Source organism: Myotis daubentonii, chromosome 2 (genome assembly GCF_963259705.1).
Source record: "Myotis daubentonii chromosome 2, mMyoDau2.1, whole genome shotgun sequence".
In the NCBI taxonomy this organism is placed as follows: domain Eukaryota; kingdom Metazoa; phylum Chordata; class Mammalia; order Chiroptera; family Vespertilionidae; genus Myotis; species Myotis daubentonii.
Window position 1 is genome coordinate 219,709,857 of NC_081841.1, and position 15,742 is coordinate 219,725,598.

Genomic DNA, 15,742 nt, shown 5'->3' on the forward strand with positions numbered 1-15,742 from the left:
AGGGGTCATCCTGCCAGTTTGCTACAAAGCACTGCAGATTTTTCTGGTTTGATTTCATGCATCTTGCAACATAAGAAAATCCGTGTTTTGCTTTCATGGACACACCCTGCTTGTCTCTTGCAGCCACGCCCAGCTCCCTCTGCCAGCTGTGCCGCCTCTGCATCAGACGCCGCATCGGACGGCCGCGCTTGCACCTCATCCCGCAGCTCCAGCTGCCCACGCTGCTGCAGAACTTCCTCCAGTACCGATAGACAGTAAAATCCGTCTCCGTGCTCAGACAATGCGAAGCTCCACGTCATCCGCACAGTGCATATTTCATATTAAAATGTGCTAACAAGGGGGTAGAAGCAGGTAGGGCAACACCCAGGGAAGCAGGGAAGTATGGATTTTACCTGTAAGTGTACGAGTGGGTACTGTTGTTGTAGGTAGGCATTGCTATTGTTTTTGGACACAGTATATTTTGAATATCTATATATTATTATTCCCAGAGACCCTTTTGTTGGTTTAGGAAAAGAAAAGAGTTCTCCATTTTATGTTTTTTAGAGTGAAAAGGAAATCTGTGAACTCTAAGCAAAATTATTCTTTATATGGCGTATTTTAAAAGGTCTATAGTCTTCAAGTAATGCATTCACCTTTCTATTTTGGTCTGCAATGATTCTCTGTATTTTTTATATTCAGACAAACTATGAGTGTGGTTTAGAAAACAGCAGGGAGCCCAGCTGGTGTCACTCAGTGGTTTAGCATCGACCCAGGAACCAGGTAGTTGCTGGTTCGATTCCCAGTCAGGGCTCATGCCTGGGTTTCAGGCTTGATCGCCAGTGCGGGTGTGCAGGAGGCAGCCCATCAATGACTTCCTCTCTCATCATTGGTGTTTCTATTTCTCTCTCTCTCTCCCTTCCTCTCTCACTAAAAATCAATAAAAATATATTTTCAAAAAAAAGAGCAGCTAATACCTGTTTTGAAATAAAGAAGATTCGCTGGGGAACCACTGTGTGGCACACGCACTGTCATTACATGATCAGTTCGCAGAGAAAGAGGACATCCCCGTTCCTGGCAGAGAGCTCCCTGGCCGCTCCCCTTCCGTGGGCCTGGCCCAGAGGCTGGGACTGGAAGCTAAGGCTGCCCCCACACCCTGAGGGTGAGGACATCGCGCACCTGCTGGGCTATTTTAAGGCCTCCCCCTCCTCAAGGGCAGCCTCTGAAGGTCTCTCTCCAGCGCTTTCAGACATCCCTCCAGCCTCCTCCCTGCTCAGGAATCGCCAGCACCTGGTTCTGGTGCTGCCTGGACCGAGGGAAACGGGCTTCCTGTCTGCTTGACAAAGAGGCCCTGCCCTGGCCACACCTCAGGGAGCAGGGCAGCCCAAGGCCGTAGAAAGTGGAAGATCCAAAGCTCCTTAAACTGTGGGGTGCCACTTAGCAAACTTAGAGACCTTAAAAAGTGTACCCCACCCACACAGACCCCTGGTTAGTAGGCTGTTTCTAACTCTCCTTACCCAAGGCAAGGGCTCAGCACACACTGGGTTGCCAGGGGGCGTGGATCCAAGAGGACATTCCTGAAACAGTGTCCTCTACAGGGTGAATCCCGTGTTTATCTTCTGCTTCCACTGTGCTTGCATGCCATTTCCTGTCTTCTTACTTCTCTTGCCGACTTCCAGAGACCCCTGGGAAATAAACCATTATTGCATGAAATTCCGACGTCACGGCGATGGCGTTAAAAATCATTTGTTTGGAGTTTCAAAAATAGAAATAAGGCTGCAGCAAGTTTGGTAAAATATGTTCCCTATGTGGCTAGAGACCTTTAAATGCATCTGTTTTACTGAAATCTCTGAAAACATTTGTAATGTCCTCATAAGTGCTTTTGTTGTAGAGTAACCTCGTTAAATACCATTAGGCACTAAAACTGCCTTTTAGTAAAAAAGATTCCGACTGTCCTTTTCCTGCGTCAGAGGTTCCCGCGAGCGTGGGAGGACCGCGCTCCCCTTCCTGGGTCTTGCCTCTCAGAGAGTCAGCACCACATGTTAACATGAGCGTTGCCCTTCCCATCACGAATGCTGGCACCCTGTAACTTAGCTTGAGTGGTTGTCTTGTCAGAGAGCTGTCCTAATGTAAATATATCACATGTTTGTCCACGTGTTCAAGTGTGATTAGTGTCCCCGGAATAAAACCTCTGTTTTTTCGGTTCTAATTCGTCTTTGATTTTGTCACGGGAGGCCCTGGAGAATGGGGTTCGGGGCATTGAGAGTGATGCACGGCGACGGGGAATGGCCCCTTCATGACTCAGCGAACAGCACAGTCCCCTGACATGCAGGCGCCTGGGGACACATTTGGGGGTGTTTGGGGTGTGTGTGGATGCCCAGCAACCATGAAGAGCTGTGTAATGTGCACCCCATGCCGCCAGCAGCCCTGGCGTCGAAGCTGGTGGACTTGGCTTTCAGAGTCTGGTCAGGGTCATCATCTCCCTGGAAATGTGAGGGGCACATGTCCTTTTAACTGCTCTCTATTCCCCCCCTCTGCCCCCACCCCCACACACACCTGGCAGCACCCGAGCGCCAATTAATCCAGGGGCAGTAGTACCACCCAGCACGGAAGGTGGAAGGAAATGTCGTCCTCACTTGACCATTTCCGTGGCAGCTCTCTCAGGAGGAAGGCAGCGTTTCGCGTGGCAGGTCTTGATGATCACGCAGACGCACATCCACTCTGCACAGGCCTGTTGCCTTAGCAGGAAATGACTCCTCGTGGGAAGGACTCAATGAGTCCTCAGCCACACGGTCTCAGTCGGGGAATGGAAGGCCGTGATTTCATACTCTCAGCTGCATTCTCCTTCGGACAAGCAGTGGAAAGTATTGCAGAGACTCTCACCACATTCCTCATCAAGTTGTGTCTGAGGAGGGACAATTATGTGACCAACCCACCTGCTTATTTTAGTAACAACGGGCTGGACTCTCACCCAGACCCTTCGCAGGCACCCGTGCTGGGTGAATGGTGTGCTGTGTCATCTGAAAAGCTTGCTTTTGGGTGGTCTGCCCGCATTTCTTTTTTTTTATGTTAATTTTTTTTATTATTATTAGTTAAGGTATTACAAATGTGTCCTCATCCCCCCCATTAACCCCCAACCTCCCCCCCACACACAAACTCATGCTCCCATCCCCCTGTTGTCCATGTCCATTGGTTTGGCTTATATTCTATGTTGCACGGTGCCCTGCAAATTATGCACCTGCTCCCGCTCTGCTGTGACGCTGTAACTCCCAGTAAATATCATTCACCCATAAAAGACATGGTGGGGGAGATGCTGGCTGACTCTTGAGTGTAGGCCTCTGGGGACTTTGTGCCTTCTGATTCCATCCCCTTGGCAGCCTGGACCACCTGTGGGGGAGCCTGGCCACCTGTGGGGGAGCCTGGCCACCTGTGGAGGAGGAGCCTGGCCACCTGTGGGGGAGGAGCCTGGCCCACCTGTGGGGGAGGAGCCTGGATCTACCTCCAACTGACAGGTGTGTGAGCAAGGCCACCAGTAGCCCCCCCAGCCTGAGCACCAGGCTGACACCAGGCGGGAGGAGCCGATGCTGCCCACCTCAGTGTGAGAACATAAGTTATGGTCAGTAAATCAAGCTGCTGAGTTTGGGGATGGTTCTGTTACAAGGCAATAGGTAATGATACTACTTTTGACCCTCCTATCTCTCCTGCTCACTTCTCGTTTCCCGCTGCTCCGTTGGGGGACTTCCCAGTTTCTCGGGGGGGGGGGGGATGCTGACCTGAGGGAGGAGAGCTGTCTCCCCACCTGGGAAACTTCCTTCTTCCAGATGCAGAAGGTCAAACTCTGAGGTCACCAGAAGAAAAGAATGAGGGACAGAAATGTGGTGACTGACAAAGCATCTCTGAGACCATTTCCTACCCAGAATCCAAATGGAGGAGGACTGAGCTTTCCGGGCCAAGCCCCTGGAACTCGTTCTCTGATGTCCGCGCGCAGCCCACCTGCGGGATCAGACCTCTTCAAGAGGAGGCTTCCCATCACAGCGGTGAGCGTGGCTAAGTGGGCCACACACTCCCCTGCCTTCCGGGACTCCCACGCAGGTAGAGGAGCGTGCACGGTGACATGAGCAGAAGTGACCCGGGTGACCTGCAGGCTCGGCGACTTCCTCTCTTTCTCCCTTTGCCCCAGCACCTTCAGAGGCCATGTGTTTCCAGCGAGGCAATCCCACCCAGCTCGGATCGCCACACATGGAAACCCGCCCCACTGACCCAAAGTGCCTGTGAAATGTCAGCCACACACAAACCTTCCCTGGGTGAAGCCACCGAGATCTTGGAGCCGCTGTGCTCTCACAGTAATAACTTGTCCAATATATTAATTTCCATCTGTTTAACCTTCAGCAATCAGAGGCGAAGATCCAAGGGCCTCATACATTTGCCTGTTCCTTTGTAGCAGTTCCATTCATTCCCATACAAACGCACGGTGTATGTAGAAAGAAAGGTTTAATTTTAAGTCTTTGTGTATTTGTGGAGGGAGAAAGATACTGTTCCTACTGGGGTGTCCATTTGCAAGGGGATGATTATGGCCCATTATGTCATTACCAATGGACACTGAGTGACCGTGAGCTGTAATTACAGTCACAGGGGTGAGCAGGATCCAGGCTCATCTGTACAGATGGAGACGAGAAACGGTCAAATGCACCGGAGTGCTCCACTGAGGAGAGTGCTCTGCTGTGAGCCCGGCCTGAACACCGTCGAGTGAGGCCCCCAGAGGGGAGATAAAGGCTGAGACTCTGCCTCAAAATTAGCGGAAACTAATTTTAGCATCTGCGATCGTAAAATATCCAAGCAGAGGATAAAATCCTGCACTCACTTTTAAGAAGTTGATTCTGACACTGACCTGTAAAATATTTAGAGAGTAATTTAGGTAGTAGATGTGTTCTGACTTAAGTTTATAGTTCTTGTTTAAGTAGAAAGGGCATTCGCAATCCATGCTTAGTTTATTGCATTCTCAGGGCTATGCCTTCCAACTTAGGAAGGTCATTAGCAGGCAGCCTTATAAGGGGGGTATTTCATCACCAGCACCGTACCAACTGGACCATAATCTTTCCGTAGAGCCACCTTGGAACACCCACAGTCCAGTGGCAATTATGAAATAACCTGTAGTTCTAGGGTGAGCCTCCAAGTTCAGCTTAAAACAGCGGAAGGCAAAGGTAGGTAGTTGGGCGCTGCAGCCCGGGGATGAAACCAGATCTTAACGAATTTTAAATGGAGGTTACGGTGTAGAGCAGTGGTTCTCAACCTTCCTAATGCCACGACCCTTTAATACAGTTCCTCATGTTGTGGTGACCCCCAACCATAAAATTATTTTCATTGCTACTTCATAACTGTAATTGTGCTACTGTTATGAATCGCCATGTAAATATCTGATATGCAGGATGTATTTTCATTGTTACAAATTGAACATAAATAAAGCATAGTGATTAATCACAAAAACAATATGTAATTATATATGTGTTTTCTGATGATCTTAGGCGACCCCTGTGAAAGGGTTGTTCAACCCCAAAGGGGTCGCGACCCACAGGTTGAGAACCGCTGGTGTAGAGCAACATGACCTTTTCATAAACAATCACATAGAAGCCTCAAGTTTTTGAGAAATTTGCTTTGTGTCCTATTGATTTATAGATCACAAATAGCCATAAAATATTTCATATATATGTATATATGTATATATATGTATATTCATTTCAGAGAGGAACATGGAGGGAGACAGAGAATTATCAGTGATGAGAGAGAATTATCAATCAGCTGCCTCCTGCATGCCCCACCCTGCAAGCTGGGCATGTGCCCTGACCAGGAATCAAACTGTGACCTCCTGGTTCATAGGTCGATGTGACACTCAACCACTGAGCCACACCGGCTGGGCTAGACATAAAATATTTCTATCAAAACTTCAATTAGTGACTATTTACAATTTATAAAAATCCCACATTCCTATATCTAGGCTGAGTCTTGAAAGTATCAGAATCCGTAATAAGCAGCAGGCTTAGATGTTAAAAGAAATGTGCATACTTTATCCCACCTTCTCTAAATCCCTTCCTTGTGTAATAGCTTCTGTTCCATCATTCGAAATAGTGGAATCTTGGAGGAAGCCAAGAATTAGTACTTCCGCTCTTGCCCAGATTGAAAATTAAAGGCTGGGAGCCCAGTGGCCTGCAGTGTGGCTGCCGTCTGGGCTGGCACTCCGGGGCGGTCAGGTGAGCGCCGAGGGGTCTGAAGGAAGGTTACTCTGCCATTTCAAAGGTATGTTATCTTAGATGCGCAGAGACCATGGGCAACTTCAAAACAATTAACCTTTGTCAGGCAGCTACAGGCCTGGGAGTGACTGTCCACCATGACTCACTTTTAGTTAGGAATTTCCATGTGGAGACTGCGTGTGTGTGCGTGCGTGCGTGCGTGTGTGCGTGCGTGTGTGTGTGTGTGTGTGTGTGTGGTTACTTTGGTCTCTGCTGTAAGGTGGGCCGTGCAGGCCTCCCCTGATCCTCTCGAGATTAGTATGTGGCCCCTTTTCCAACCACAATTTTACCTTTTGCACAATAACATGTAGCTACATGCCACATTGATTTTTTCCCCCCTTTGGTATAATAGATTTTTTAAAACTGTTGTGTAAATATATAATTTATAATTGTCTATGCTGCTCTGCAATCATCTCCTCCCCTCCCCCCCCCCATTGTTCACTGATAAATCCCAAGTACCCGTGTCAGCGCACAGTAGGGACTCAGTGGAGACTGAATGAATGAATTGCACACACTGGGGCATCTTCAGGAAGTGGGAAAATCCAACTTACAAATTGTTTCCAAATACTACGTAATTTTTACAAACACTTAATGTAATAATCAAGGAAACAGGCAGGCTGCGTTTAGACAGTAAACATTTATTTAGACATTAAGCATCTTATTAAACATTTAGACACTGGGCACTTAATTTTGAAGGCCTTTTTCCCCATGGGTGTTCAGGAGGAAACACCATATCGTTTCCAGTTTCCAAGCAACACTGTCCTCATCCTCTGGAGCCCCCTCACCTGCTCCTTAAAACGCTTGGCTGGAAACAGGCCTCCAGCCGGGCTTACAAACCTCGGGATGGGATCTAAAACTTTGCCCTGCGGCCTGGCCAGTGGTTGCAGCCCCCCCTCCCCCACCTTCCCTCCCCCCTGCGGGGCGTGCAGGAGGCAGCCCATCAAGGATTCCCTCTCATCATTGTTGTTTCTAACCCTCTTTCCCTCTCCCTTCCCCTCTCGGAAACCAATAAAAATATATGTAAAAAATAAAATAAAATGTAAACTTCAAGGGAGCGCTAAATTAGTGAAGACAAGGAACACAGCCTGAAACCCTCCACCCCTCCCCCAGCCCCCAGGCAGAAGCTCCAGGACCAGGTCCATGTCCAATTCGCGCAGGGATCGCGTCCCTGGCCCCGCCCTCGAGGCCCCGCCCTCGAGGCCCCGCCCTCGAGGCCCCGCCCTCGAGGCCCCGCCCTCGAGGCCCCGCCCTCGAGGCCCCGCCCTCGAGGCCCCGCCCTCGAGGCCCCGCCCTCGAGGCCCCGCCCTCGAGGCCCCGCCCTCGAGGCCCCGCCCTCGAGGCCCCGCCCTCGAGGCCCCGCCCTCGAGGCCCCGCCCTCGAGGCCCCGCCCTCGAGGCCCCGCCCTCGAGGCCCCGCCCTCGAGGCCCCGCCCTCGAGGCCCCGCCCTCGAGGCCCCGCCCTCGAGGCCCCGCCCTCGAGGCCCCGCCCTCGAGGCCCCGCCCTCGAGGCCCCGCCCTCGAGGCCCCGCCCTCGAGGCCCCGCCCTCGAGGCCCCGCCCCCGCGGGTGCTGCTATGGAAACCCAGAAAGCTACATGGCAGCCAGCCGCCAGAAGAAAGCGATTTTGCAAGTGCCATGGGCAGCCCAAGCCAACTTATCTCCACTTTCGTCACAGGCCTCAGAGGCAGCCCACGCCAACTTACCTCCACCTTCGTCACAGGCCGCAGAGGCAGCCCCGGGGCGGCCTAAGAAGTGTCTGGTCTACCCGCACCCGCCCCGGAGGTCCCGCCTGTCTCGGTCGATCCTGCGCTGGCTCCAGAGCTTGGACCTCACCTTCTTCCCCAGGAACATCAACAGGTGGGGGAGAAGCGGGCCCGGTGGACCCCGCCCGCCTCCTCCAGGCCGCCCACCACGCCCACACACACACCTGCGCCCTTAGGGAGCGGGCCTGAAACAACACGATAGAGCATTTCATTCATTCATTCATTCATTCATTCAAGCAATCGATCATTAAATGTTAGACCTGCGCTAATATAGGTAGAAGGCTTTGATGACTACCAGAGTATTGAAATAGTCCAGGCTCTTCAGGGTCACTAGACCAGTTACTTGCTGTCAGGACAGAATCTTAGATTGGGGTTCACTGGAGCGCAGACGGTATAAGTAACCCCATGTTCTCTCATTTCCTTCCGGCCACGGATCAGGGATTTTTCCAATGGCTTCCTGGTAGCAGAAATATTCGCTATCTATTACCCCTGGGACCTTAGCCTCTCATCCTTTAGAAACGGCACTTCTTTAAGAGTCAAGTTGGATAACTGGGCGCAGTTGGAAAAGGTAAATCCGCAACCGTTGACGGCGTTCACTGCCGCATGGGTGGTTTTAAAGGGCTGGGTTTCTAGACGTGTGTGGCGGGCTCGGAGGGGATACTGCCCGTTGGCAGCTTGCTTCCTGAGATGGAAAAGAGGGTTATTAACACGCTCACTTCACGTGGGGGTGGGGGGGTAATGGTTTTCTTGCCGAATGACATCATTTAATGATGAACACGTGAGACAGAAAATTGGTGGAGAGATAAAAGGGGGATTGGCGGGAATTCGTAGCGATTGAACCTTTGAATAAAACTACTCACGATGCAAATGTTTTCTTCCCACTCTTAAAGTTCCTGGCCAAAAAGAAAATCAGATTACCCAGAGAACTAATCTACGGCACGATCCACTGCAAAGCCGGCGTGCCGGAGATCCTGGTCCAGGAGGTGCACCGCTTGCTAACACACCAGGAGTGAGTGAGCTGGGCTTCCTAGCAAACACCGCGTCATCGGAAACGCTGGGTAACACACTTCTCACTCCTAAAATGCCGCTTGTGGGCAGCATGTTGTTTTTTTATTTCCAGAACCGAAAGTATCCAGGACGACCTTGTGAACTTCACAGACTACAGTTACCAGATGCAACTGCCTCTGCTCCCCAGGTCCACGGCCTCCAAGTTTATTAAAGATAACATCAGGTTGTCCGAACTCATGAGCAATCGCAGCCTGCGCAGCAATGAGCTGAAAATCGATTTCCTCTTCCTTCTGCAAATGTTGCAAAGGAAGTTAAGCAGAAAGATGCACCCAAGTAAGTTTTCCTTGGAAATCCTCAACCCAATTCCTCCGCGCCCAATGACGCTGCTCTTGGGCACGGATGAAGGAAAGACTCTCCTGTCTGCTGTCTCCGGTCACGGGTTTAACGGGGAAATACTCCCGTTATGCAAGCAGTGGGATGAATTCTTTTCGTCGGGGTGGTTATTGTAATTCATTCCTTTCGATGAAAGCACAGGTTACCAGTGTCTAGGCACGTTTCTTTTTAGAAAATCTTTTAAGTGAATCTGTTCACGTAAAATATTGTGGGAATTCAGAAGTTCACATATCAACTCAAGATACCCAGGAGGATAGACGTGTTTAAGTGTCCGTCCGGGTGTAAGTACTTGACCCCTAGCTGCTCTCTAGAGTGTGGTCAGTGCTGTCCTTTCTGTAGTAGCTGCTGGTGTGTAGGTGGCCAGGCCGACTGGGTCAGCCACAGTGTCATCTTGTTGCTGTGGCTTTTCTGACACTTATTCGGGACACCACTCATGCCTGGGAACCCGGCCCCCCTGACTGCAGACGCTGGGAGACTCGTCATTACCTAGACATCCACGCCGTTCCGGAGCCAGGCGGATGGAGGTCATCAGGATTTCTCGCTCCCTTTTTTGAACCCAGTTTTCCGAAGAGCCATCTTACTCTGGTCTCTGGAAGGAGCGGAGAGCCGCAACCTGACCTCCCTCCCTAATTAATTGTGAGACAGATGTTTTGTCCTTCCTTTATCGTGTCTGTTCTACCATCTTCTGTCATTTTCTGTGTCTCCTCTTTGTTCTACTTGTGAATTTGAGCAGAGGCAGAACTGTAAATTTTAGGTTCAGATTTTTGGGATGTTTTCAGACACTAACGTTTTGCTGTGAAATGTATCATACATGCAGCGTATAATGCATATACATTTGTGTTCCCCCTTGTAAGAAACAGAGTATCACCGGTGCCTTCACATCCCCCTGTGCGTCCTCTATGATAGCATTCTCTACCCTTCCCGCTGAGAGCAGCCATTGTCCTCCTGCCTTATGATTTCCTTGATTTATAAAAAATATATTTTTATTGATTTCAAAAAGGAAGGGAGAGGGAGAGAGAAATGTCAGTGGTGAGGGGAAATCATTGATTGGCTGCCTCCTGCACGCCCCACTCTGGGGATGGATCCCACAACCCGGGCATGTGCCCTGACCGGGAATCAATCGAACTGAGACCTCCTGGTTCATGGGTCCACTCTCAACCACTGAGCCACACCAGCCGGGCTTAAAGTAACTTTTTAAGCAACTATTTTGTGCATGAAGAAGGTAAGCACTGCGGGGAGAGGGGTGTTAGGCTCTGTAGTCACAGCACCCCTAGGATTATGGGGAAACGGGTATCTACACAATTTGCTGAATTTCTAAATCGTGGGGCTTTATGTGGCCAGTGGCCACAGTGAATTCCTCAGAAACGACGTTTGTGTCTATTTTACAGGCAGGTTTGAAGTCAAACCGACCGTGGGAGAACTCACTCTGGACCACATCTCTGCCCAGGCCTCTCGCCACAAGCCCAAAGCAGCGAACCCACGGCCACGGGACGTTTCTGTTCTACGTACGCGCTTTTGCTGTGGTTTCATTTTTAACTTTTCATCTGTGAAAAGGGATTTTTTGGTTTGTTTGTTTTGCTGTGTTCATTGACATTTTTATTTATTTTTTTTCCATAAGTTTATAAGGGTCTTTATTATCCATGAATGAGTGAGATCATGTGGTATTTTTCCTTCGACTGGCCTATTTCACTTAGCATAATGCTCTCCAGTTCCATCCATTTTTAAAAAGAGTTACAATGCTGGTCTCAGCCTTGGGTCTAAAATGATGCCACAGTTGGTTGACTCGCTGTTTGCTCTTGTTTTCTCGTGAATCCTCACCCAAGGATATTTTTCCATTGATTTTTAAAGAGAGTGGAAGGGAGAGGGAGAGACAGAGAGAGAAACACCGGTGTGAGAGAGACACATCCATTGATTGCCTCCTGCGCATGCCCCAACCAGCGCGGGGGACTGAGCCTGCCACTGAAGTACATACCCTTGACCGGAATGGAACCTGGGACTCTTCAGCCCATGGGCCGACGCTCTATCCACTGAGCCGAACTGGCCAGGGCGTTGTTGTGCTCCTGGTAGAGAGATGGGGCCCCATCAGGGGAGCTTCCCAAGCTGAGGCCCTCCTTCCACTGAGGGAGCCATCTGGGTGCTGGTTTCTAGGTTGATGCTCAACCACTGGGCCCCACCGGGAAGCTGTCCTTTTCTTTTTCTAACACTTCACTTCCTCTATCGGTTTACCTAAGTCTGGCATAAGCCACATGATGGGCCACAGAATATAGATTTCTTAGTGGCGACGGGACTGCCCCTTGAGAAGTGAGTGAGCCGCAGGGCCCGGGTGGCCGACTAGGTGCTCCGAGTTCCAGCAGCGGGTGTGCACTGCGCGCGCCACAGCAAGGCCTCTGGACTCGTGTGCAGTGGCCTCAGCTGTTTCCGAAGCAACATTTACAAACAGCTGAGTCATCTTCGGGATCAAAATAAGCCGCGGGTATTTTTAGGCCTGCTGGCGCCTCCCGGAGGCGGGTGGCACGCCGAGCTCTTATTTATGGCTCCTATCCTGATGAGCCCATCTCCGCCTGCGGCCCTGCGCTGTGCGTACGTTTGATACATCAGAAACGTGGGTGGTTGCGTACATAATTAATAAACACACTGATTTTACCTTTGTTTTAAAAACATTCCAGCAAATATAGGCAACGCTGGCAATTAGGAAGCCAATCCAGGGGACGCAGCCTGGAACACCTTCTCTCTGCCCTGAGACGGCGCCTGTCCGGACCTGGACAGGTGACCTTGGAAACCCCTCATGGATTTGAAGAAGGGCTGCCACCACCTTTGCCACATTAAAGGGACAGAATCGCCTCCTTAGCTGATACTTCAATGGAAAGTAAATTAAAGTGGTTGTCGTATCCATTCTTGGGCTGTTTTTTCTTCTCAATTCCATTCAACAACCGTTTATTAACATCCCCTGTGCCACACCCCGTGGCAAACACGAAGCAAATTAATTAGCGCAGAATGAGCCCAGATCACCGTAAGGGTGCAGTTAAACACAACTCACCTCGACGAGCCACAGGTCTTCCCCAGAGAGCTGGTAGGAATGGTGACGGTGCTCTGAGATATTTTCCTCATTAGAAATGAAAAGAGTTACTAGGCAGCCGGACAGTGTTTATTTACACAACACATCTATAAATAAAAACATTAATTCTGAACGATGATCCTTGTACATTGGCCCACAGGCCATCTTGCCCAGGTCCATAAATAGCCGTTAACGTCTCTTACAAACTGGCGTCCTTCCTTGAGACCGAGCTGTGGAGAAGGAAAACCTTCACTTAGAAACTGGTCTGGGGTTCAGGGACCCATTTCTTCCATCTCAATGTACCCACGGGCTGCTGCCATCGCCCACACTTCACCGCAGGGAGACCATAGCGGGCTGGCACCCTGAAAGGCGGGTTCTCTTCCATCTTTTGGAAATGTTATGTTCGTATTGGGGACATTTTCTTCAACTGGCATCACTCCTGTGAGACGCCATCGCATTCACAGTCCCTTTGGCTTCCCAGATGACAGTGGCAAGTCCCACCGTGTGTGGGTCAGTTTCCAGCTACCCTCGGTCACTTTTCCTGCAGAGTGGAAGGCTCCCACAGTTTTATTAGAATTTCTACCTCCGGAGACTTCCTTGTTTGATCTTACATTTTGGGGGAGAGCACATTTAGTAAAAGAAAGAGAAGACTTCTTAGGAGGGTGTTTAGACTCTGGTTTTATCTGCGGTAAAGGATTCAGTCCAAATGCACGTCCTAACCAGCTCTCAGGTCCCTACCTGCTGCCTTGCGTTCTAACAGGACACATCTAAGTCGAAGCTGGTGGGGATCACCACTAACCCATCCACTGCCGATCCCAGGGAAGGGTGTTAGGAAGAAGTCAGCTGAAGATCCCAAGAAAAGGCCTGGGTCGGGATAAACAGTCAGACACGCTGCTCTCTCCTCTTGACACCGCGTTCAACCTCCTGGAAAAGCCCATCCCCCGTGGCCTGTGCCTGTGGCCGGTCCCTAGGACCCTGCAGGAGGGCGGAGGACTGGGAGAGATAGGAAATGGTCCCCAGGCTTCATCCCCGAGAGTGAGTGAGTGAGTGAATGAGGGCAGCGGGTACAGTCAGAGCAGAGTGGGGAACTGTGAGAACTTCGAGGATGAGTGTGCCCTGGACGCCAACGCTGGGGCACGTCTTAGGCAGGCCATTGGCTCAGAGCCTCTTTGACGGAAAGAAGGAAGGAAGGAAGGAGGAAGGAAGGAAGGACTTTCCTGGGAGCCAGGCCGCCTCAGGAACAGGGTCCTGTCCATCAAGTGGCAGAATGCTCCTTGGGGCCATGGAAGACCCTGCTGCTCTCTCCTGCTCACGTGGCGGCTTACATAGTCGCCGTTTCCTGTGCGTGGAGGGTCTTCCCTCTGAAGGTCCATGGCGTGACTTTTGTCGGCTTCCTCCCGGGGAGGGTAATCTCTGATGGACAGCCCAACCCTTCACACCTGCAGTGCCCTGGGAAGCAGTGGAGCGTTAGGGACAAGGCTGATGCTCATCCTACCAGCTAGCCATGTCCCATCTGGCTTTCCCTGGGGGGACCTGGAATACGTACATACATACAAACCTAGACAACTACATGCACAGTCACATGCTGCTTCAATGCAGCAGGAAGTGTTTTTCAATTTATTTACGTACAAATGTTTCAAAGGTACGGTACCATAAGCACTCACTAGGAGTGCTCTATAAACATAACTTCCGTGTTACGAGTGCACTAAATAGGAAATACCGGATTTTACAAATAATGTGTGACACGTATACTACATTCAGAATACCTTTGAAGACCAAAAAATGTCATTTTTCCTACCACAGGGACAACAAAGCACAGTCATTGCTAGTGCGACCATGTTCCTGAGCACATCTGAATGGTCTTGTGGAAATATATGTATGTTTCGTTAATTGACTGACATAAAAATCAGAGGTTTTCACACCATGTAAATCATTTTGATATTGCAATTTTGTGAAACACCTGGTAATGTTAGAGAGAAAAAATTTTCCCAGTCCTTTTAAAATTCACTGTCTTATGAGACTTCCTCCATAAAGGCAGCTTTAAACCTGCAAAATTATTTGTCCACACTATGGACATCTTCAAATAGTAAAATAAGCTCATATTGTTTATTGGATTTTCATGCATATGAAATCTAACCATGGAAAATGCTTTTATAATTTAAAAAATTATTTTTTTCATATCAAGGTACAATATATACAGATTGACATAGTCAAGTGACATTTACAATTCTGCAAAGAATTCATAGTTAAAATTAACATTAAGGTATAGAACATTGTAGATGTCAAAGCATAATGGAATTGCACTTGAATCAGCCCAGTTTAGATTTCAGACAGATTTCAGACATGATTTTTTTTCATACTTTATACATAAAAATATGTTTTTCCTGCATTCGTTAAAATACAAAATGTGATTACTTATATATGTATAACTTAAACTCAATGATGGCTTTTGAAGGAATTAAAGCACAAAAGATAGGCTTCCTTATTTAAAACAGAATAAAGAGGAATATGGTAGGACATAGACCAGCGGTTCTCAACCTGTGGGTCGCGACCCCTTTGGCGGTCGAACGACCCTTTCACAGGGGTCGCCTAAGACCATCCTGCATATCAGATATTTACATGACGATTCATCACAGTAGCAACATTACAGTTATGAAGTAGCAACGGAAATAATTTTATGGTTGGGTCACAACATGAGGAACTGTATTTAAAGGGCCAGAAGGTTGAGAACCACTGACTTAGACTCATTTTGAAGTAAGGCAATTCTAGTACACATATGCCAATTAATAAACAATTCTGAGTTACATTTATTACCAAGGGTTAAAAAATACTCAGATACACTTTATATTACCCACTGCCTCTCTGAGTTGCATACATTCTCATTTATAGTATTAATTTTTTTAATAAAATGAAATTTAATGAGGAGTTAGAAGTGGTCAATGTGATAGGTATATATTATATATTGTTTTCTGTTTTAAGAAGCTGTTTAAGAAAAATGTTGAAATATTTTAAATGCAACAAGTTTAAAAATAATAACCACGATTATTAGACAAAAACATCTATATTATAAATTCTGCATGACTCGAGTATAAAAGTACTGTTCTTCCTGAAATGCATTCATTTCATAAATTTCAAAGTCAGAATTCTAGAACAACTGAGATACTTATGGCCATGCTTCAGGCTTTTCTTTTTTGTAGCTTTACTCTTTTAATTAATATTTTAAAAACCTGAGTTTACATACTATATCCAAACTTTTAATATCCTA

At 48.7% G+C, this 15,742-nt stretch overlaps 3 protein-coding genes across 10 annotated transcripts in view; 2 read left to right on the top strand and 1 right to left on the bottom strand.

Moving 5' to 3' along the window:
* ASB5 (ankyrin repeat and SOCS box containing 5) overlaps positions 1-942 on the top strand; it is a 57,244-nt gene extending 56,302 nt beyond the window's left edge. For all 5 annotated transcript variants that reach the window (XM_059685800.1, XM_059685797.1, XM_059685799.1 and 2 more), the window contains one exon: positions 124-942. In XM_059685800.1, the coding sequence (XP_059541783.1) occupies positions 124-251 (128 nt within the window). In that variant the 3' untranslated portion in view covers positions 252-942. The remainder of the gene's footprint in view (positions 1-123) is intronic.
* Positions 943-7,852: 6,910 nt separating this feature from the next.
* SPATA4 (spermatogenesis associated 4) lies at positions 7,853-13,248 on the top strand. The gene is made up of 6 exons (XM_059681237.1): positions 7,853-8,115; positions 8,460-8,589; positions 8,912-9,030; positions 9,142-9,362; positions 10,811-10,987; positions 13,238-13,248. Exons 1-6 carry the CDS (start codon positions 7,853-7,855, stop codon positions 13,246-13,248), a joined length of 921 nt encoding a protein of 306 aa, XP_059537220.1.
* The window catches only part of WDR17 (WD repeat domain 17), an 86,201-nt gene continuing 83,004 nt past the window's right edge, over positions 12,546-15,742 (bottom strand). For 3 of the 4 annotated variants that reach the window (XM_059685805.1, XM_059685803.1, XM_059685806.1), the window contains one exon: positions 12,546-15,742. This exon is cut by the window's right edge and continues 1,177 nt beyond it. The gene's annotated coding sequence lies outside the window, so the exon portion shown is untranslated. The other variant, XM_059685804.1, reaches the window with a different exon arrangement.

Excerpts from the sequence above, each read along its gene's own strand:
- SPATA4 (XM_059681237.1), top strand. The coding sequence starts at position 7,853 with ATGGCAGCCAGCCGCCAGAAGAAAGCGATTTTGCAAGTGCCATGGGCA. Across the intron at positions 8,116-8,459 it reads TTCCCCAGGAACATCAACAG|GGATTTTTCCAATGGCTTCC; the intron begins GTGGGGGAGAAG and ends GCCACGGATCAG. Across the intron at positions 9,031-9,141 it reads CGCTTGCTAACACACCAGGA|AACCGAAAGTATCCAGGACG; the intron begins GTGAGTGAGCTG and ends TTTTATTTCCAG.